The sequence below is a fragment of the Canis lupus genome, chromosome 8 (assembly GCF_003254725.2).
Source record: "Canis lupus dingo isolate Sandy chromosome 8, ASM325472v2, whole genome shotgun sequence".
Taxonomy (NCBI): domain Eukaryota; kingdom Metazoa; phylum Chordata; class Mammalia; order Carnivora; family Canidae; genus Canis; species Canis lupus.
Genome location: NC_064250.1, coordinates 68178056 through 68200053, shown reverse-complemented (window position 1 = coordinate 68200053; position 21998 = coordinate 68178056). Strand labels below are relative to the sequence as shown.

General features: G+C 54.3%; 1 protein-coding gene across 4 annotated transcripts in view; it reads right to left on the bottom strand.

Annotated features, from left to right (window-relative positions):
* The window catches only part of HHIPL1 (HHIP like 1), a 43572-nt gene that overhangs the window by 18020 nt on the left and 3554 nt on the right, over nt 1-21998 (bottom strand). For 2 of the 4 annotated variants that reach the window (XM_049113466.1, XM_049113467.1), the window contains 5 exons: nt 21300-21414; nt 19267-20602; nt 14205-14296; nt 10408-10476; nt 1573-2219 (listed from right to left, as the gene is read on the bottom strand). In XM_049113466.1, the coding sequence (XP_048969423.1) occupies nt 1573-2219; nt 10408-10476; nt 14205-14296; nt 19267-19330 (872 nt within the window). In that variant the 5' untranslated portion in view covers nt 19331-20602; nt 21300-21414. Of the gene's footprint in view, nt 1-1572; nt 2220-9391; nt 9692-10407; nt 10477-14204; nt 14297-19266; nt 20603-21299; nt 21415-21998 lie in introns of those variants that run through there. The other 2 variants (XM_049113465.1, XM_049113468.1) reach the window with 1 other exon arrangement.

Here is a 21998-nt window from a genome sequence, read left to right as displayed (position 1 = left end):
GTCTCTCATGAATAAATAAATAAAATCTTAAAAAAAAATAAAAATAGGGATCCCTGAGTGGCGCAGCGGTTTGGCGCCTGCCTTTGACCCAGGACGCGATCCTGGAACCCGGGATCAAATCCCACGTCGGGCTCCCGGTGCATGGAGCCTGCTTCTCCCTCCTCCTGTGTCTCTGCCTCTCTCTCTCTCTCTCTCTGTGACTATCATAAATAAATAAAAATTTAAAAAAATTTTTAAATAAATAAAAAATAAAATAAAAATAAAAAAATAAAAGTCACCAATGGAGTACATTCATTCTGTCCCTTTGTCTCTCCTTTGTGAGAGCCATGTGATAAACTCGGTGTCTCTTGCACAGCTGGTTTGTACAAACTTGTGTCAGATAATGAGAATTACGCTTTCTCCTTTTGCTCTGGCCGCCAGGATTCTCATGGTCAAAATTAATGCTGCATGACAAGACCTACATTAGCCCTCACGTTAGCCAGCATATTTGATTCCTTCTCCTGTTTACACTCCCAGTGTCACAATTTTACAGTTTTATTAAGTGTACGATGTGCCAGTATTTGCTTATTTGCCTCAGATTGGTCCTGGTTCTGCCCTTACCTGCTCTCCATTTCAGAGACCCAGATCCTGCAAACTACATTTCCCATGCTCCTTTGCTGGCTGGCCTCCAGCTAAGGTCAGCTGATGGAAGGCACTGGAGGAAGGGAGAAGCCAGGGTCTTTCTCCCCAGCTCTCTCTCTCTCTCTCTCTCTCCTCCAGCAATGTCTTGGCAGGCGCTGTTCCTCCCCCGTGGCCCCAGCTCCCTTGCCCAGGCCCACTGTGGTTCCAGCTGCCACCAAGCGGCCCCAGCTCCAGGGCTCTAGTAACCCCACCTTCCCACTTTGTCCTTCCAGCCCTGGAGGTGGAGGCAGCTTCCTCCCATTGGGAAATTCAGGGTTACCTTACTTCCTCCTCAGGTTGTTCTTTCATTCCTATCACCTGAGTAGCTAATTCCCAGTATCAAATCCTGCCTGTTGAACTGCCTGGTACGGGGTTTATTTTCCTGTTGGGTCAAGACTGATCCATATGCCCTTCATGCCAGGCTGGGTCAAAGCAGTGGGGGGTCGGGGGGGCACAGATAATACAGAAAGCAGGCTCGTGTTGAGAGGAGTAGCTAAACCTGCTGGGGGCAGGGATGGGCAGAGGGTCCAGGGAGGATAAGCGGGAGGTGGGGCTCAGGAGACAGATGCACCCAGATTCCAGCTGTGATGCTTCCCAGCTGTGTGGCCTAGCAGCTCATTTTACCTCTCCGAGCCTCCACTTCCTCACCTGTGAAGTGGGGAAAATACTACTTCCCCTGTTGGGCGTCAGGAGAATGGAACGAAATGAACCACCCACAGTGGCTGATCCAGGAGCCTGGACACGATCCTGGGAGGCTCTTCTGCGACTGTCCTTCCCTGAGCCCAGCCCCCTCCCCGGGGGTGACCAGTGCAGGCACACAGCATGGATTGGGGCGGTCACATTCCGGCACCGGCCAGCCCAAGCTCAGCCCTGCTCCCCCCCGAGCCGGGGCCCCCCTCCCCGGGAGACCACCTCTCAGAGCCGTGGTCCACGGTGTTCATGTCGTCAGCGGACACCCTGAACTCGCTGATGCGGATCCACTCGTCGAAGCCGGACCCCACTGAGTAGTAGACGTAGAGCTTGCCGTTGTGCCGGAAGCCGGGGTGGAAGGCTAGGCCCAGGAAGCCCCGCTCGTCGCCCTCCCAGGGCGAGGTGAGCACCGCCCGGCTGACGTTCAGGAAGGGCTTGTCCAGCCGCGAGCGGTCGGGCAGGTAGGCCCACACCAGCCCCACCTGCTCGGCCACGAAGAAGCGGTGGGTGCCGTCCCGGGCGTGCACCATGGCCACCGGGTTGCGCAGCCCGTTGGCCACCTCCTCCAGGCACAGCTGGAGGCAGCCCTTGGCGTCGGCCACCACGCGGCCCAGGTTGGAGTTGAGGTTCTTGTTGACCAGCAGGCGGGGGAAGCAGTAGTCGGCGTCGTCCAGCGACAGGTAGCGGCAGAACTTGGCACGGTTGCCCTCCAGGGCCCAGAGCTCTCGGTCGGGCGACAGGTGGCGGAACAGGCCCCGACACGTCTGCCACATGTCCAGGCAGTAGTCCTCGCAGAGCCCGGGCACCGTCCTCAGGGGCGTGGACGGGTCCTCGGCGTCGTAGAGGTGGGCCGCGTACGGCGAGCATTCCTGCAGAGACAGGGCGGCCCAGGGATGCCGGGGGCAGGTGCCGGCCGGCTGTGTGACCGCTGGCTGGGCACCCCCCTCCCAGAGCCTCGGGCTGCTGGCCTGTAAAATGGGGACAACGCCATCTGTCTGGAGGACACGGCAAGTCTCACTGAGGACAGCAACCCTCGGCCTCCTATCTCCTCACCTCCTTCCTCCTGCCTAATGCTGCTGCTGCCTTTTTTTTTTTTTTTTTTTTTAAGATTTTGTTTTATTTATTCGTGAGAGGCACAGAGAGAGAGGCAGAGACACAGGCAGAGGGAGAAGCAGGCTCCATGCAGGGAGCTGATGTGGGACTCGATCCCAGGACCCCGGGATCACGCCCTGGGCCAAAGGCTCAACCGCTGAGCCACCCAGGTGCCCCTCTCTTGCCTTAATGCTTCATTATTAGCACAAATAACCACAACTATCACTGCTACTCCTAGCAGCAGCTGCCCTTGAGCACCTACTGTGTGCCAGAGAGGCTGCGGCAGTTTCATTTACTTCCTCTTTTCATTCGATGCCTCTGCCCCGTATCTGCATGACTCGTTCCTTTGCTTTCTTTAGATCCCCACTCAGGGGACACCTCCTCAGAGAGGTCTTCCCTGACCACGCATCCACCACTCCACTACTTCCTAGCCTCTGACTCTGCCTATAAAAACAACCCCCCCAAAAATGGCCAAACCAAAAACTTTACCATTACCTGGTTATTATAATTAAAAAAAAAAAAAAAAAAACCAACCAACATGCTTGCTTGTTTACTGTCTGTCTTCCTTGGAACCTAAATGCCACGAGGGCAGGAGTTTTGCCTGTCTGGCCACTGTGTGTTCCAGAACCTAGGACAATGTCTAGCACACAGTAGGCCCGTGGTGAACACTTAGGGATGTGCTGGATGTCAACTGATCCACCCCGCCCTTAATGGTGAATGGGTGCTCCTACCTCCAGGAGTCAATCTTCACAAGAACCCATGAAGGGGAGAGAGTTACAGATGGGGAGACTGAGGCACAACTCCTCCCACATACCAGTGTCATTCAGTGCCATTCGGTCAGCATGGAGGAGTCTGGGTTTGGGGGGGGGGCGACCCCACTCTCCCCAGCACCCCGGAGGCTGGCACATGTACCTGTACGAGTTGATAACACCCATGTCCATACATTGCCCTGGCCCCGGAACCCCTTCCTCCACCACTAAGGCACCTCAGCCAGGGTCCTGGGCTGTCCTCTGGGGCAGACGGAGCAGCCACCCTCAGCCTCCCTGACCTCCCACGGAAGGCTCCCCCACTAATGAGACACCGGGGAGCCCACCCAGCACCCAAATGGGCACGATCTGTAATGCAGAGCACTTAATGCCTCCTGCAGCAAAACTTTGAGCCCTGGGAGGAGGGAGCTGATGGGTAAAGTGTTCTGTCCTCCTCCCAGCCCAGCAGACAGTCCTGATTCATAGTTTGGGTGGCTTCTTGGACCCACACTCCTGCCAGTTCAAGATCAAGTCACTCTGAGCACAGCCGAGCCCAGAGCCGCCTCCCTGGCTCGGCTCTGCCCCCATTGCTCGTGCTTCTGGGTCCTCTTACCCCAAGAAGGAAATAACGGACGAGCTCTGCCCCTGGTTCCGCTTTCTGGGAGCCCAGGCGGAGGTGACAAACCTGACCAGACCTCACCCCAGCCTCCAGCCTCCCGTACCCACCCCCTGAGAGCTGAGAGGGGCCCCCGTGTCACTGTCTCCCCGGCCCCAGCCTGAGAGCCAACACAGGGGCACCAGCACTGGCTGATCCAGCTCTGCCCACAGCTCTGCCATCAATCAGCTCCTGCCTCCTGCTCACCTTCTGTTTCCTGACACATCCGGCCAGTTTCACCTCTGAGCCTCAGCACACACTGTTCCCCTCGTAGGCACGCCCTTCCCTCCAACACAGCATTCTATTCATCCTTGAATAATAACCACGGCCACTGGAGAAATAGTGCTAACGATAATAACAGCTCTGGGCATCTGGGCAGATTGTGGGCCAGGGCCAGGCTGGGTGCTCCAGTGAACCCACATCATTTCCCCCTCAAGGCACCCAACTGGCACCAGGAGGTATGTTCTCATTCCCATCATACAGATGGGGAGAAGAGGCTGAGAAGGAAGCCCCTAACCAAGGTCACAGGCCAGACTGGACTAGCCTGGGGTTGGAGGGTGGGAGGAAGGGAGAAGCCAGGCATTTCCCTGGTCCACTGGCTGGCTCCTAACCACCACCCCCAAAGCCTACTTAAGTGTACCCCACCCCTACCCAGAGCAGAGGCCTCAGCTCCGCAGGCTCCATAAGAACCTCCCTCAGGGGGGCTGGATGGCTCAGTCAGTTGGGCGTCTGCCTTGGACTCAGGTCATGATCTCAGGGTCCTGGGATCAAGCCCCACATCAGGCTCCCCGTTCAGCGGGAAACCTGCTTCTCCCTCTCCCTCTGCCCCTCCCTCCACCACTCATACTCTCTCTGTCTCTGTCTCAAATAAATAAATAAAATATTTTTTAAAAAAGAAAAAACAACCTCCTTCGGTTAGAGCCCCTGATCTGAGCAGAGGTCATTATTTACGTCTGTGCCTGGCACCCTCTGGCCCCTGCCCCATCATGAGCTCAGCAGGCCAAGGTCTGGACTGACTCATCTCTGGATCTCGAGAGGGCTCAGAGGATGCTCCTCCCACGGCAGGGGAGTCACTGACAGACCCACACTCCCCTCCTCGCTGGCAGGGCCAGGCTGGGTTCCAGCAGGAGGCCTCAAGGGGCAGCAGGTGGCAGACTGCCCTCTTGGATGTGTGTTCAGGCTCTGGGCCAGGGGCAACTCCCTCCGTGTAAACAATTGTGGTCACACCACGGCCTTGTCCTCCTGGTACCTCTATTGCTACTGTGAGGCTGAAGGCCACTTGGTGGTGTGTGGTCAGTCTCTGGTCAGTCCCTGTCCCAGGCCTAGATGAAGAGACCCCGTTTCACATGTCCCACTTTGCCAGTGAGGGCTCTGTGCCCTCATGCCCATGTGCCCATGGTTCCCCTGGAACCTCCTAAGAGTCCAGCTAGCAGCTGTAGGGGGGCCAGGAAGGGTCTGTGTGCACACACGCCTCACTTAATTTTTGCAAGGCAGGGCCACTGTGACTCCCATTAGATAGACGAGGAACTGAGGCTCTAGGAAGGCTACGTGTCAAGAAGTGGTCACCTCGGGGCTCAGACCCAGCCCTCATGACGCCCAGACTGATGCTCTTCCCAGATTAGTCAGCAATGTTTCATTCAGCAAGTGTTTACCGGACACTAACTGTGTGCCAGGCACCGTTCTCAGCTCCAGAGACACAATGGGGGACAGAAAGGACTTCTGGAAGCCAATCTGAGTGCCCTCCACTCATCAAAGCCCAGTCCAGAGCTATAGAGGCAGCAAAGAGGGCCTCCAGGGTGTCAGGCTGGAATCTTAACATCCGTGCATCGAACACTGGGCCTGGCAAGCCCTTACTCATGGCCTGTGTACTCTTACTTACATACAATGCAAACCTGGTGCTCAGACCTGAGTAATCCAAAAGCAGGACACGACAAGGGAGTGTAATGATTGCTGCAGGCAGGGATGATCAGGAACTGGCCTCACGGTGGTCAGTGGAGGAGGCAGGAGAGAACCCAAGAAAAACCAACCTAGTATCACACTGCTCAGCTGTCTGGGCCATTCGGCACAGGAGAAAACTGCCTGCTGCCCTGAAATTGCCACTGTGGAGCTGCTGACATTCGTGACTCATGGTCCTGAGCCCCAAAGGTTTCTTATGTCCACCACCTCTTCCCTAGGAAGGCCGAGTCTTTGTACACAGTGTTCTCTTGGGAGGATATTTCCTCCTCTCCCATTTCCACATCTGGCAAACTCCTATTCATGACTCCAGGCCTAGCTGAAAAGTCTTCTCTGACTCCTCCATCCTCCCAGGGCTCTGATGCCCCCTCCGGCCCTTGTGGATGCTCCCACAGACGGTATCTGTCAGTATCTCAGACATAACATCATCAAAATGTAACTCTGTAGCTTGTGGGGTGAGCTCTCCACTTGTGCTGTCACCCTCCCCTCCCCCCCCCCCTTGTCAGAGATGGCTCAGCTGGGTCTGCCTGGCTAGGGCTTGTCTGTCTACCCCACAGACTGTGCGACCCTCCAGGGCAGGGGCTCCAGGGCCCAGCACTTTAAGAAAACAGGCAATATGGCAAAATCCTTAAGAGGAGGGTTTTGGAGTCAGAGTGCGCTGGAGAGTGAGTCTACCATTCGGTGTATGATCTTGGGCAAGTCCCTTAACCTCTCTGTGTCTGTGTCTTCGTCTGTAAAAGGGGAAAGGAATTCCAGCCTCCAGTTGTTGGGAGGAATAAATGAGATGATGCACGTGTTGTTCAGTAAATGCTCAAACAATATGACCTATCCAGATGCAAAGTTTCCTCTTCCAAGAAGCCTTCCCTGACTTTTCCAGGGAAAGTATGGTCTTTGTCCCTGTGCCCCATAGTGTTCAGTCACCCCTGGGAAGCCTTCTGTGTATTCTGGTGTGTCTGTCTCCTGACTTGAACAAGGGGACTTTTGAGACTGGGCCTGTGATTTGCCAACTGCCTCTGGGCCCAGGAGCCAGCACAGGGCCAGCTCCTAACAGGCTCTGGGGAAATGTCTGTCCAGTGCATGTATCTGCAGAGCATGCTCCACGTAGATTTCCATCAGAAACCAGGCTTTGATGACTTCAGGTTATGCAGAGAGGCAAACCTCAGTTATACAAGAAGTTTGTGATGTGGACAGTAGGAACCTGGATGCCATGTGTCACTAGCTGCCTTTTCTCCTCTTGATGACACAGGCATCAGTTGCATGAAGGTGAAGCCTGAGAAAAGAGTCCGAAGGGGCCAGGAGGGACCATCACCCTCCAGCTAAGGAGCCATTGGGCATCTGGAGGAGTTGTGGCTGCCAGATGGGGCAGGTTCTGGAGGGGACTGTGGGAGCGAGCATGCTTGCATGGTCTCCCTCCGGCCTGTAGTCCATCTCCCTGAGACAGATGTGAATGCTTGAATGCTGTCATTGAGTGAAACTTATAAATAAGGCACCGTGGCCACCTCCCAGGGTGGAAATCCGGAGGTGCTGAGTCCAGACACGGCCTTGGCTCACAGACAGCATGGTCCTCCATCCAGCACTCTCCTGCCCTCCCTTGAGGCCCTGCCAGAGAAACTGTGATCCAACCTCCACTGCCTGTCCAAGTTCACTCCAGACATGAGGTCACTCTCAGAGACGCCTGGGGTAAAGCGCTAGTGGCCATTCCACCCCTGGTTGCTCAAGACCAAGTCATGCTGGGAAGATTCACAAGGAAAGAAGGGAGCCTCCTGCCAGGGAGGGGTAGCAAGACTGGCCCTTCCTTTCTTCCTCCTAGGACCCACCCACCTTATTTGCCCTCTTGAGCCTGGCACATAGTAGGTGCTCAATAAAGAAATGTGGAGTGGATACATGAGCCCAGCTATGTGACCAAGGGTGGGAAAGGCCTGGTTCCAAGGAGCCTCCAGTCTGGTGAGGGAGGCAGATGCTTGACCAGATCATTCTGGCTCCTGTGTGATGCACATAATGGGGGCTGAGCAGAGATCCCCTCCTCCTTTGCATTCTGGCACTCCTTAGGGACTCCTTCCTTTTTTTTTTTTTTTTTTTCTTCTGCTTTTTAAAGATTTTTGTTTACTTATTTGAGAGAGAAGAGAGCAGAAGTAGGCAGAATGGCAGGCAGAGGGAGAGGAAGAAACGGGCTTCCCGTTGAGCAGGGAACCCGATGCGGGGCTCGATCCCAGGACCCTGGGATCATGACCTGAGCCAAAAGTAGATGCTTAACCAACTGAGCCACCCAGGCGCCCCAGGGCCCCCTTCCTCATCCACTCCCAGCCCCTCTTATCTCTGCCCCCAGATGGCCCACTCACAGTGGCACTGATGTGGTTCGAGTGTCCACCAAGGACATAACTGAGCTGTGTGACCACTGAGCCAGTCCCTGCTTCTCTGGGCTTTTCCTGAATCGGCCTCTGGGCCCTCCTCCATCCCTGCCTAGAGAAATCCAACCAGAATCATCCATAGAGCCCTGAGTATGTGCCCTTTAGGCTCTGTGGCAACTCCGAGGACAACTAAGATTGCTCCCATTTTAAAGATGATGCAATGAGGGGTGCCTGGGTGGCTCAGCGGTTGAGCATCTGCCTTTGGCTCAGGGCGTGATCCTCGGGTCCTGGGGTCGAGTCCCACGTTGGGCTCCCTGCATGGAGCCTGCTTCTCCCTCTGTCTATGTCTCTGCCTCTCTCTGTGTGTCTCTCATAAATAAATGGATTAAAAAATCTTTAAAAAATACAAATAAATAAATAAAGATGATGCAATGAAGTGCAGTGGTGACCTGCCCAGGGTCACATAGCCGGGAAGTAGCAGGGCCGGGATCAACCCAGTAAGTCTGACTCCAAGCCAGCCCTCCTGCACCTCTCCTGGCTGGCTGAAGGGTGTCAGCTATGCTGCCCTGCAGGACCCTAACGGCCCAACTGCCTGGATGGTGGGCCAGGGTCAGCCTAGGGGCCTCTGGCCGTGACTGCATTTCCCCAGGCATTCTGGTCAGGCCCTCGGGAATCAGACCCCCATGCAGGAGGCAAAGAACAGCTGGGGCACAATCCGGTGCGGGCAGAGGGCGAGAGGTTCCACCAAAGGGGTGCCACTCGGTGGCCTGAGAAGGTGAGAGCCCTCCGCCTGGTGGGGGCCTCCCAGGGAGGGGGCACCGCAGGAAGCTAGCGGGGGCGGCCGCGCCAGGGGCATCGCAGGCCGGGCTCACCCGGGGGCCGGGCACCCAGTCGCTCCTTAGGTCCAGGGAGGGGGCGGGTCTCTGAGGCCGCGTCCTGGGGCGGGGGAGGGGCCGTCCCTGGGCGCGGTGTCCGGGTCCAGCGCACCCGCTCCCCTGGGGCGGCGCGGGAGGCCCTGGGCCCACACAGGCTTTCCATCCCGGCACCCCCGTAAGGGCGGGGCTCCCCGAGCCCGGGAGGGCCCGGGGCACAGGGGGTGCCCAAACTCCAAGGGGCTGGTGACCCCCGTGTGTCCGCCCCTCTTGCTTCCCGAGGGGAAACTGAGGCCCGGGGCAGGCCCAGTGCCGAGGCCCCGGAATGGCGAGGCCCGTCCCCCCGCCCGGCCCCGGCGCCCCCGCGCCCCTCACCTGGCACAGCAGGTCGAGCGCGTAGCCGGCGCACGCGGCCCACTCGGCGGCGTCCACGCGGGCCGCCAGGGCTCCGAAGCGGCGCGCCAGCTCCGCGTCCCGCTCCGGGGTGCAGCAGCCGAAGGCCGAGTACTGCGCGCAGAGGCGCAGCGGCTGCGGCGGCCGGAAGGGCGGCCTGAAGTCCAGGCACTGCGGGTGCGCCGCCGCCCCGAGCGCCCGCAGCGCCAGCACCGCCAGCAGCGCCCCCGGCCCGGCCCCGCCGCCCGCCATCCCGCCGCCGCCGCCGCCGCCCGCCCCGCCCCGAGCGCCCCGAGCGCCCGCGAGGTTGGGGCCCGCCCTGCGCTGCGGGAGGCCCCCACCCCCCACCCCCCACCCCCACCCCCCACCCCGGTCGGGGACGCCCGGACCCGGGAGGACCCGGGACCTTCTCAACGCCCCGGCGGTGGCCTGGCCTCCCGGGGCCCCCGCGGCCCACTGGGCTCCCCGGTCCCCCCACCCCCCGCCCCGAGCCGGTAGCCCACGGGGTGCGCCAGGGAGGGACACCGCCGGGAATTCCCACGCAGTCCCTTAGAAACGGGGCTGCCCGGGACTCCTAAGCAGAAGTGAAACCTGGGCCCGGGCTGAGGAGGGAGGATGCAGCAGCCTCGGGAGGCCACCCAGCCCCCCCCCCCCCCCGCCCCGCCCCGCCCCGCCCCAACCCCGGGGCTGCTTCTTCCCTTTCTTGGGACGCAGATTCCCCTACAGCCCGGCCTGCGGGGCCTCCTCCAGGGTGGGCATCCTGCTTTCCAACCTGCAGTCCCTGCTCCTGCTTCTGCCCCTATCACCCGCCTGGGTCATGGGTCCCGATGCACAGAGGAGGGAACACAATCCCCCAGAGAGGGAGGGCTCACTCAGCCTCGCCCTGCAAGCTGGTGCCTGAGAACCCAAGGCCCCCTGTCTCTGCTCTGACGCACCGAGGAGCCTGAAAGCTGTGGCTCCTGGCTTGCCCATAACAACAACAAAAAAGTTGCACAAACTGAAAATCGATGACTTCTCTCAGGTCCATCAGAGAACTGAGGTCTCAGGGCCACCGGCCGTCCCCCAACCTGGAGAGACAAGCAAATCCAGAGTCTCCGCTGAGACGTGCTCACCTGGAGCAGAAGCCCTTGGAGCCATAAACTGGTAGATGGCTCAAATGGTCATTTTAGGGAACTGCTGGGGGCTGAGTGTCAACTAGTGCCAGGACTAGTGCCAGGCCCATAAGCCCCTGGAGGGGGTGGGGCAGCCACAGTCAAAAGGAGGAGGCCACAGGCGTGTGATTTTACCTTCAGAAATCTCCCCAGAGGAAGAGCTGATTTTCTGCAACATACCCACAGTGCTCTCCATCACAAAGGCCTGCTCTCCAGGGGAAAAGGCTGCACTGGAGCTTTCTCCACCCCTGGGGCGGGGGGAGGTGCATTTTCCCAACTCCAACCCCTTCTAAACTTTGAGGCTTACTAAGGAACATTGGTGAGGGACGCCTGGGTGACTCAGTGGTTAAGTGTCTGTCTGCCTTCTGGTGTCCTGGGATCGAGTCTGCATCCAGCTCCCCATAGGGAGCCTGCTTCTCCCTCTGCCTGTGTGTCTGCCTCTCTGTGTGGGTCTTTCATGAATAAATAAATAAAATTTTTTAAAAATTAGAAAGAAAGAAAGAAGAAAGAAAGAAAGAAAGAAAGAAAGAAAGAAAGAAAGAAAGAAGAAAGAAAGAAGAAAGAGTGAATGTCACAGCCCAAGGACATAAGATTATAGAACATTTCTCCTCCCTGACTCCTTACGCCTCCTTACTCCTTACCGCAACAGGCCTCTGGTGCAATAATGGTGGTAACACACTCCATCTGACGGAATCTTAGGATCTTAGGATCTTAGGGAATCTCAAAGACAACAGGGGAGACATAAATCAGGCCAGCAGAGGAATTTGAAGCCCAGAGCTCCCACAGCGACGGCAAACATGAGCCCCCAGTGCCACCCCAGCCAGATCAACATAAATCCTCACACTAAAAGCCCCGTTTGTCCTCAGTTCCTTTTACCCAGTACAACGTGTCTGGCTTTCAAAAGAAAATTATGCAGTGTGATAAATGACAAGAAAAGACAGTCTGAAGAGAAAAAAAGGATTAGAACCAGACTCAGGTAAGCCACAGAATTTGGAGTCATCGGACAGAGAATTTAAAATAAGTATGATTCATACGTTATGGCTCTAATGGAAAAAGTTGACAGCATGTAGGAACAGATGGGAAATGTAAGCACAGAGATGAAAACTTTAGGAAAACAATTTAAAAGAAATGGTCGGAATCAAAAACACTGTAACAGAAATGAAGAACGCCTTTGATGAGCTCATCAGGAGGCTGGACACTGCCAAGGGAAGAATCAGTGTGCTTGAAGATATGTCAGTGGGGACTTCCCAAACTCACATACAAAGAGGGGGAAAAATGTTAAAAAGACAAACAGAACAGCCAAGATCTGTGGGACAATTTCAAAAGGTGCAACATATGCGTGATTGGAAAACCAGAAGGTGAAGAAAGAGACAATGCAGCAGAAGAAAAATTTGAAATAACAAGGGCTGAAATTTTTCTAAAGTTCATGCCTAATACCGAAACAACTGATCTGGGGAGCTAAGAAAATAGAAGGCAGGGGATCCCTGGGTGGCGCAGCGGTTTGGCGCCTGCCTTTGGCCCAGGGCGCGATCCTGGAGACCCGGGATCGAATCCCACATCGGGCTCCCGGCGCATGGAGCCTGCTTCTCCCTCTGCCTGTGTCTCTGCCTCTCTCTCTCTCTCTCTGTAACTATCATAAATAAATAAAAATTAAAAAAATAAAGTTTAAAAAAAAAAAAAAAGAAAATAGAAGGCAGGATGAACACTGAACAAATCTACACCTGGTGGCAAATTGAACTCCAATAAAAGAATAAAAGAAATAAAATAAAATAAAATAAAATAAAATAAAATAAAATAAAATAAAATAAAATAAAACAAAACAAAAATCTACACCTGGACATATCATGTTCAGAACCAATGACAACAAGAAAAGCTTGAAAGAAGCCAGAGGGGAAAAACACCTTCCCTACAGAGGAACATAGACCCACAGCACAAGGCTCGTGCAAGCAAGACGAGTGTAGAGCGGAGGTTTACGGAAGCCACAGGAAAAAACCATCCACCTAGAATTCTATACTCAGCAAAACCATCCTTCAATGTGAAGGAAAAATACCTTCTTAGAAAAAACAAAAACTGAGGGAATTCATCACCAGCAGACCTGCCCTACAAAAAAAAATGTTAAGAGAGGTTCTTTGTGGAGAAGGAAGATGACAAAGGTCAGAAACTCAGTGTATCAGATGATGATAGCATATGGATGGGTGAACGCATGACAGCAGTGCCCTAAGGTGAGAGGAAGGGGGAGTACTCTGTTATGAGGTACTTGCACCACATGGGGAACAGAGTAGTATCAATTGAAGGTGGACTTACATTAGTTAAAAATGCATCTTTCCAGGGTGCCCAAGTGGGTGTCTGCCTTTGGCTTGGGTCATGGTCTCAGGGTCCCAGGATGGAACCCCGTCTCGGGCTCCCTGCTCAGTGGTGAGTCTGCTTCTCCCTCTTCCTCTCCCTCTGTGATCTCTCTGGCTTTTGCATTCTTTCAAACCAGTAAGTAAAATCTTTTTTTAAAAATGTATATTTCCTCTGTACTATCTGCTCGAATTTTTCTGTAAATCTAAAATTGTTCTAAAATAAAATCATAAATAAAATATATGTTGCATACACTAGGGCAACCACTAAAGTCATTTTTTTAAGATTTTATTTATTTATTCATAGAGACACAGAGAGAGAGAGAGAGAGAGGCAGAGACACAGGCAGAGGGAGAAGCAGGCTCCACGCAGGGAGCCTGACATGGGACTCAATCCCAGGTCCCAAAGATCACGACCCCGGCCGAAGGTGGCGCTAAACCACTGGGCCCCCGGGGCTGCCCCACTAAAGTCATTTTATTTTTTATTTTTATTTTTTTAAATATTTTATTTATTTATTATTAAGAGACAGAGAGAGAGAGACAGAGACAGAGACACAGGCAGAGGGAGGAGCAGGCTCCCTGCATGGAGCCCAACGCGGGACTCAATCCCGTGTCTCCAGGATCAGGCCCTGGGCTGAAGGCAGGTGCCAAACCGCTGAGCCACCCGGGCTGCCCCTAAAGTCATTTTAAAAAGAAGTGTGACTTATATTCTTCGAAAGGAAGTAAAATGAAATCATGCTAATAGCTGCTCAATTAAAATCAGAGAAGGCAGAGAAAAGGGGGGAAACCAAAAACAGGTGTAATCATTAGAAAGCAGTTCTGAATGGTAGATACTAAGTTTTAAGATAGTGACCACTTTAAATGTGAATGATGGAAATAAACGAAAAAAATCATTTGTCAAAAAAAAAAAAAATCATTTGTCAGAGTGGATAAAAAACAAGGCCCAGCTATAGGTTATGTATAAGAAATCCAATGTAAATGCAGAAACTCAGAAAGATTACAAATAAAGGGGACGCCTGGGTGGCTCAGCGGTTTAGCAACTGCCTTCAGCCCAGGGCGTGATCCTGGTGTCCCTGGATCGAGTCCCATGTCGGGCTCTCTGCATGGAGCCTGCTTCTCCCTCTGCCTATGTCTCTGCCTCTCTCTCTCTGTCTCTCAAGAATGAATAAATAAAATCTTAAATAATAATAAATAAATAAAATCTTAAAAAAAAAATCCAAAGAAACCCAAGTAGCTATGTTAGTTTCAGACACAGCAAGCATCCGTAATAGAAGTTTCGTTCTCTAGTCCCTAATAGACTCACCTCTGAGGGCAGGGATCCTGGCTGTTGAACCCCCGGGGTACAGCGTCTGACACATGCTGGGCATTCTACTGTTTGCATGAACTGGGCAGCACCTAAATGGACAAAGGGAAGAGTGAAGGAGTGAGTGAGTAAGTGAAGGAAGGAAGGAAGGCTCAGACTTTGCTGCTCCCATGAAGCTTGAGCTCCTGCCACAGCCTCGGGTCAGAGAGGCTGGACAATTCCACCAGATGCTTTCTGGAGTCCAGGATGTTTGTGGGGACACAGGGAGAGAACACTGCCTGGGAGCAGGGACAAAGCTGGTCCCTTGAGCCTGTGTGATGTCAAACCCCCTCTCCCACCATGGAAATAGCCACAGCAGCCAGCCCTGTGGCTGAGAAAACCTCTGGATTTTCTTCCCCAGACATAGGCTTTGTGCTGTCAACAGGTGATCAGGCCTCCTTGTTGCCCGTCCAGGCCCAGCCTGCAGGAGGGGGACATTCAGCCCTGCCGTGGACTCCCCCGGTGACCTCATGGAGGACTGGCCCCCCCTGCCCTCAGCCTCAGTTCCCCTACTACCTCTTGAGTGGGGGTGGGGACGAAGTGAGACCAGGCCACTGTGAGTCATTCTGAGTCCCAGGAGCATTGCCCACATTTCCGGGAGCCCAGCGGACACTGCTGCCCAGAGCAGGACATACAGGCCAGCAGAACACCCACGTCTGCCCAGACTGAGTCAGTGCGGGCAGCCAGGCCATTGGCTCCTGGAGACCAGACATCCACTAATGACATGGTCATCGGTTCCTTCTCCAGAATGACGGGAAGGCCATGGGCAGCCTGTTTCCCCAGTGGGCTAGCTGTCCTCCCTGTCTCAAGCCAAGGTGTGGGCCAGTCCTTTCTCCCAGGTCCCAGGCCTCCCGCGGCCGTCAGCTGCAGCAGAAGAATGTGCTAGAAGTGGTCTCGTGAGGACTGTCATTGCCACCCTGGCAGCTAGACTATCCTGTGCGATGTAGATGATGGCTGGACAAGGCCTGGAGCCAGCTGAGGCCTCAGACCAGAGCCCGAGGGCTTTTGCAAACATTTCCCACCTACAGAAAACTATAGAGAGGAAAGAACACCCCAGAACACTGGACTTTGCCCATGTGAATATTTGACCACGTGTGCTCCAGAGGCCTTCAATCATTTTAAGACAAGAGAAACTGTGAGCCACAGGCGAGAGGCCGTGTGGATTAGTAACCCAGAGCCCTGGGCTCGAGCCCTGGCTCGGCGACTTGCTAACTGCGACCTCGGATAGTCCACTTAACCTCTCTGTGCCTCGGTTTACTCATCTCTTAAATGGGGGATGATGGGTGAGGCTTTCAGAAGAGAGCCTGGCATGGAGTATGTGCTCAGTAAGTGGGAGCGATTACAGACCCTGTGCCCTGTGCCCTCACACCAGCCTCATGGCCTGTCCCTACGCCCACGAGGTCTTTCCCTTTCTCCGGAAGGTGGGGACCGCAGGTACCGCTAAGGACGTAGAAGGTCACCTGCCATGTTCTTAAATTCGGTATAAATGATCTCTTGCTATACTTTTCCTTCCGTGACTTGCTTCTTTCCTGTCAACCCAGTGTTTGGGATCTGTCCACACTAACCAGGGCATTCTCTCTAACTGCCGTCTAGAATGCCACTGCGCGCACAGTGCCACCTTCTGCAGATGTCATAAATCACCAAAAGGCAGCTCAGACTGTCCCTGAAGACCGACCTGCTTGCCAAGCCTCTGGGCTCTCAGAACATCTATTTTTTATTTATTTATTTATTTATTTATTTATTTATTTATTTATTTATTTATTATTTTTAAGATAGGTTTATTTATTTATTTATTTATTTTATTTTTTAATTTTTTTATTTATGATAGACCGAGAGGGAGAGAGAGAGAGAGGGAGAGAGAGGCAGAGACACAGGCAGAGGGAGAAGCAGGCTCCATGCCGGGAGCCCAACGCGGGACTGGATCCCAGGACTCCAGGATCACACCCTGGGCCAAAGGCAGGGGCCAAACCACTGAGCCACCCAGGGATCCCCTCAAAACATCTATTTTTAATTTTAAACTTGGGAAAATAAAAGAAAAAATAAAAGCAGAAGACAGAGCTGGTGTTTCCTGCAGACTGCTCTTGAGCCAGGGGATTTGCTGGTGCCACCTCCTGCCAGCCTCGTGCCAGCACGATTGTGCGCAGGACTGCGCTGTCCGGCACACGTCTAAGCCCTCACACCTCAGTCCTCCGGAAAGTGGCCTGGACACCAGGCAGCCCTGAACTTAAATCTGTACTGCCTTTACCTTGACCTTGGAGGAGTCCCACCCTGAACCTCAGTTTCCACATTTGCGCCACAACCAGATGGCCCAGCTGTTCTGGGGGATTCAGATTTCAAATGTTGTCTTTTGACACTTCCCCTGCCCTGTTCTGCAGACCATGGGTTCTGGGTGTTCTTAGGGGCTGGCGCTGCAGAGGGTGCCACAGTCAGGTGAGTTTGGAAACACCACATTCCAAGCCCCTCCTAGAGATTTGAGCTGTACCGCTGCATGCTAATGGCTCTGAAAAGTCCTGCAGTCAATGTCTGGTTCTTTTATTCATTCAAGTAAGACATCTGCTTCCCAGCACACCTATTAACACCATTCCCAGCCATTGACTGAATACACATCTAAGTCAGAACCCTCATAGTTGTTTCCTCGTCTATAAAAATGAATGGCACCCTCGCCTGGCAGGGGCCGAGAAGAGGCAGGTGGAAGATGCCATGGGAGGGGCCCCAGAGGGGGCTGAGTGGCACTGCCTGCCCCTGGCATCTTTTTTTTTTTAAGATTTTATTTATTTATTTGAGAGAGGGGCACCTGGAGCCCTGCATCTGGCTCCCTGCTCAATGGAGAGTCTGCTTCTCCCTCTGTCCCTCCACTGTGCTCATGCTCACTCACTCTCTCTCTCTCTAAAATAAATAAAATCTGGGGATCCCTGGGTGGCTCAGTGGTTTGATGCCTGCCTTTGGCCCAGGGCATAATCCTGGAGTCCCTAGATCGAGTCCCACATCAGGCTCCCTGTATGGAGCCTGCTTCTCCCTCTGCCTGTGTCTCTGCCTTTCTCTCTCATTCTGTGTCCCTCATGAATAAATAAATAAAAATATTAAAAAATTAATAAAATCTTAAAATAAATAAAATAAAAATTATTTATTTGAGAAAGAGAGAACATGAGTTGGGGGGAGGACAGAAGGAGGGGGAGAAGCAGACTCCCCGCTGAGCAGGGATCCTGACATGGGGCTTGACCCCAGGATCCTGAGATCATGATCTGAGCAAAAGGCAGCTGCTTAGCCGCTTAGCCGACCAAGCCATCCAGGTGCCCCTGCCCCCGGCATCTTGAGAGCAGAGGCACCTGCCCTCCACCCCAGACAGAGGCTTACCTTCCCTCCCCCTCAGAAGCCCCAGGACCAAATTGCACACCCTGCCTCTGCTACCCCAATGGGGCTGGGGCTGGGAGATTTTTCTGGAGCCCACTGTGAAAGCTCCTCCCTCCTAGGAAGCCTAGTGTAGCCTCCCCATCCTTATCCTCAGGTCCCGGGAGGAATAAACACCAGCTTTGCTCCCGTCCTGCCAGGGTCCCCGACGTGGGAGCTGCAGCCTTGGCCTATCTTCATGCCCAGTGCTCTTCTCACATGCCATTGAGCATGGGCTGCTCAATCTGTCCTGGGCACGCAGGGGAGGGGGAGTCCCAACCAAAAAATATCAGAGCACTTGTTTCAGAACCAAAGTTCCAGGGAAAATCCATGGATGTCAGAGCTAGAAAACAGGCTATCATTTTAAACTGCTTTTATAAAAGATTTACTTATTTATTTGAGAGAGAGAGAGAGAGAGAGAGAGAGAGAGAGCATGGGGGAAGAGCAGAGGCAGTTTCAAGCCGACTGAACGCAGAGCCCGCGGGGCTCGATCCCACAACCCTGAGATCATGACCTGAGCCGAAACCAAGAGCAGGATGCTTAACTGACTGCACCACCCAGGTGCCCCTGGGCTATCATTTTAAAGATGGGAAAGCAGGGTGTCTGGGTGGCTCCAGGTCCTGGGATCGAGGCCTGTGTCGGGCTCCCTGCTCAGTGGGGAGTCTACTTCTCCCTCTGCCCCTCCCCCCACCCATGCTCACCCTCTCTCTCTCTCTCTCTTAAATAAAGAAATAAAATCTTTTAAAAAGCAGGCAGGAGGGCAGCCTGGGTGGCTCAGCGGTTTAGCACCACCTTCAGCCCAGGGCCTGATCCTGGAGACCCAGGATCGAGTCCCATGTCAGGCTCCCTGCATGGAGCCTGCTTCTCCCTCTGCCTGTGTCTCTGCTTCTTTCTCTCTCTGTGCCTCTCATGAATAAATAAATAAAATCTTAAAAAATAAAAATAAAAAGCAGGCAGGATAGAGGGGCAGCCCAGGTGGCTTAGTGATTTAGCGCAGCCTTCAGCCCAGGGCGTGATCCTGGAGACCCAGGATCGAGTCCCATGTCAGGCTCCCTGCATGGAGCCTGCTTCTCCCTCTGCCTCTCTATCTATCTGTCTCTCATGAATAAATAAATAAAAGCTCTTTAAAAAAAAAAAAAAAAGCAAGCAGGATAGAAAGAGGAAAGCTAGAGTGGCCTGTTCTCCTCCTCTGCCTTCTCCGTCTCCCACCAGGACAGGAGCCCCTAAGAGAAAGGCAGGGCCCTGAGTCCGTGGAGACAGTACCCCTCCCCTGATGACTCTGGATTCAGTAAGCAGGGCAGGAACACCTATTTTATGACACTTCTGAGGGTCTCACAAAATCATCACTCCTCTACCCAGAAATCTTCCCCAGTGGCCCATGGAGCTCCCCAAATGCAGTTGGCACCCGCATCCTGGCTTCAGAGAGCCCCTGGCTGGACTCAGATCTGGCTCCCTCCCAACCCTGCAGGTCTCAAGCCACGGGGGGGGGGGGGGGGGGGGGGGCTCCTGCCCCATACCTGCTGGCACAGCCCTTTGCCCCATCACCTCCCTGGCCCCTCTCGCATCCCACGGCACGCGTCACAGCCATTTCCTGTGATGCTCACAGCAACCCTATAGAGTGAGTGCAATTATTAACCTCGCTTTACAGATGAGGAAACTGAGCTCAGGGCTGTTGAGACTGGATGACCAGTCAGGTGCATCAGGTCAGAACATCTCAATGCAAGAGCTCAAGCTCCCCATAGCCACCGCATTTCTGTAGAGCCAGCAGGTAGTGAGGCGAGGAGATGTGACACCATGAAATGATAGGGCAGGGGCTTTGGGCCACAAGGCTTCCTCTCCATTGTTACAAACAGCTGCCCACCCAGTGTGTGCAGGGCGAGTCCTGCTTTGGCGGTGGGCCTGCACCCACTGGCCCCGGAGTCCTGCCTCTTCCTAAAAATTCCAGAAACTGGGCTCTGAGGTTATTGAGGGCTGAAACCATGGCCCCTGGTGGGGTATAGAGTGGGAACAAACCAGAGGGTGCTCAGCTAATACCAGGCATCCTATAGATACCCAAAAGTCATCCCGGAAGAAGGAGTTTTGACCAGGAAGAGAAGTTTCAGCCCATGGAGAGAGGATCTTTCCAGACTGGGAGTTGGCCAAGTAAGGGGTAAGCAGCCCATCACTGGAGGCATGCAAGTAGTTGCTGAGCAGCTTCCTGTCCATGCTGCTGGACCTGGGGGAAGAGTCAGTCACTTCCAAGTTTCTTCCTGTCATTCAATATCCACAAATGTTTACGTCTTTCATGAATTTTTAAGTATAGGCAATACTTCTATATAGTTCAAAAATCAAAAAGCACAAAACTAAGCCAAGTGAAAATGGTTTGTTCCCACTCTATACCCCAGCCCCCCAGCTCTCCTTCCAGAAGCCCCTGGCCATGCCAGGTACTTGCATGGTCCTCCAGAGTTTATGCATGCACCAGTGTGCTCGATCATTATTTGAAAAATAAATACGCCTTCATGTCATTGTTGTTCATGCTCTGCCTCTGGCTTCTTTCCCCAACAGTGGATTTGCAGCAGCAGCCTGATGATACAGGACAGGCCCCTCCAGGCGTTCACATCTATAAATCGGGGTAACGCCCACCTCACAGGGCTGTTGGAAGATGATGTTTCCCTGGTGGCACCCAGCGAAGTGCCTGGCACAAGGTCTGGGGCCCTGAGAAAGGTCCTATGTCTGTGGATGCCCAGGAGAGAGCGCGCCTTGGCCTGTGTGGCCGCAGCAACTGCTTGGGCCACCAGGGGGCTCCTCAGAGCTGCCGGGTCCCGCCTCCAGAGGTGACCAGGACAACATTGGAGAGGGAGGCACCGGGGCTGGAACTTGGCGTCTTAAATTTCCAGAAGCATTGCCTTGTCCTCCTCCCTATCCTCTGGCCATCTTCCTCATGCAGGAATATGGGGACACCAAGCTGAGGTCCCCAGTGACCCCACTCATTTCTGAAAAGAAAAGGAGAAAAGTTTTCAAGCAGTCGTTTGTGTTGTTGCTTTCGTTCAGAGGAGACAAAGAGGCAGAGGTTGTCTTACACACACAGCCAGAGCCACTGCCCTGCCCTGTCCCATCCCCTCTGCGACACCTGGACTCCAGGTCCCAGCCGTGGCAACGATCCCTGGGGGACCTCATTGCCTCGGCTCTGTGCATTTGCCTGCTTCCGAAGGCTCCCTGTAAGTCTACCTCTCCTGCATCTGCTTGGCCTGGTGCCTCTGTCCGGGGCACCCCTGTCCTTCCCAGGTCCGCAGAGCCGTCCCTCTGGGGCGCCTGCAGGCCAGGCACCAGGCTGTTAGGCTCTGCCACAGGCACCAGATGCCGCCCCTTCTTAGGCTGCAGACTCAGCCTCCAAGCCCAGGGCTGAGTTGGCTGGGCAGGCCGGGTCCCAGAGGCCAGGATTGGATGGTGAGCTCTTTGCATCTCTTTCCCTTACTCCCAGCTGGACAGACCAGAACAAGATCAAGCTGGAACCCTGACTGGAGCCGGGAAGCCAGGAACCTGTTTCTCGGGCTCCCCTATGGCCTCCGGGGATTGCAAAAGCATAGGCCTGGATCCCCCGGGCCTGCAAGCCCACTGGCTTCACCTAGAAGCAACACTTGCTGGGGCCCCAGGACTGACCCAGCCACATCAGGCACAGAGTTAACACACCTGGAGCCAGCCATTCCAGAGTCAGGCTCAGCCGTGAAGTCGACTTACGACCACGTCTCGGTGAGTCCCCTTTTCCTCCAGCAGCAGGCCGGATGGCTCCTTCGGCTGTACCCACCTGGATGGGCCAAGATGGGGACACTTACTGGGCACCGCCCAGGTGGAGCAGACACAGTTCTAGCTCACTCGGTCCTCCAGTGGCCTTGGGGTGTGCACAGTCGTGCAGGTGGCAAGAGGGAGCAAAGGGCATCACTTGTCCAGGGTAACACAGGGAGCGAGCAGAAGCCCCAGGATCTGAGCTGACCAGGCCCTGTCCATGCTCTTAACCATCAGGGTGCACAGCCTTTCGACACAGGGAGGGGCTGTGCTTTATAAGAACAGTGTTTGCCGGGCAGCCCGGGTGGCTCAGTGGTTTAGCGCTGGCCTTCAGCCTGGGGCGTGATCCTGGAGACCCAGGATCGAGTCCCACATCAGGCTCCCTGTGTGAAGCCCGCTTCTCCCTCTGCCTGTGTCTCTGCCTCTCTCTCTGTGTGTCTCTCAAGATTAAATAAATAAAATCTTAAAAAAACAAAAAACAGCGTTTGCCTCTTCTTGAATTTTCAGCCGGCCCACTCCAGAATCTCCCCTGGGTCCATCACCAGATGCACCCCGGGGCAGATAGGTAGGAGTGGCTGCCCAAGTCCAGGATCTACCTGATGGAGG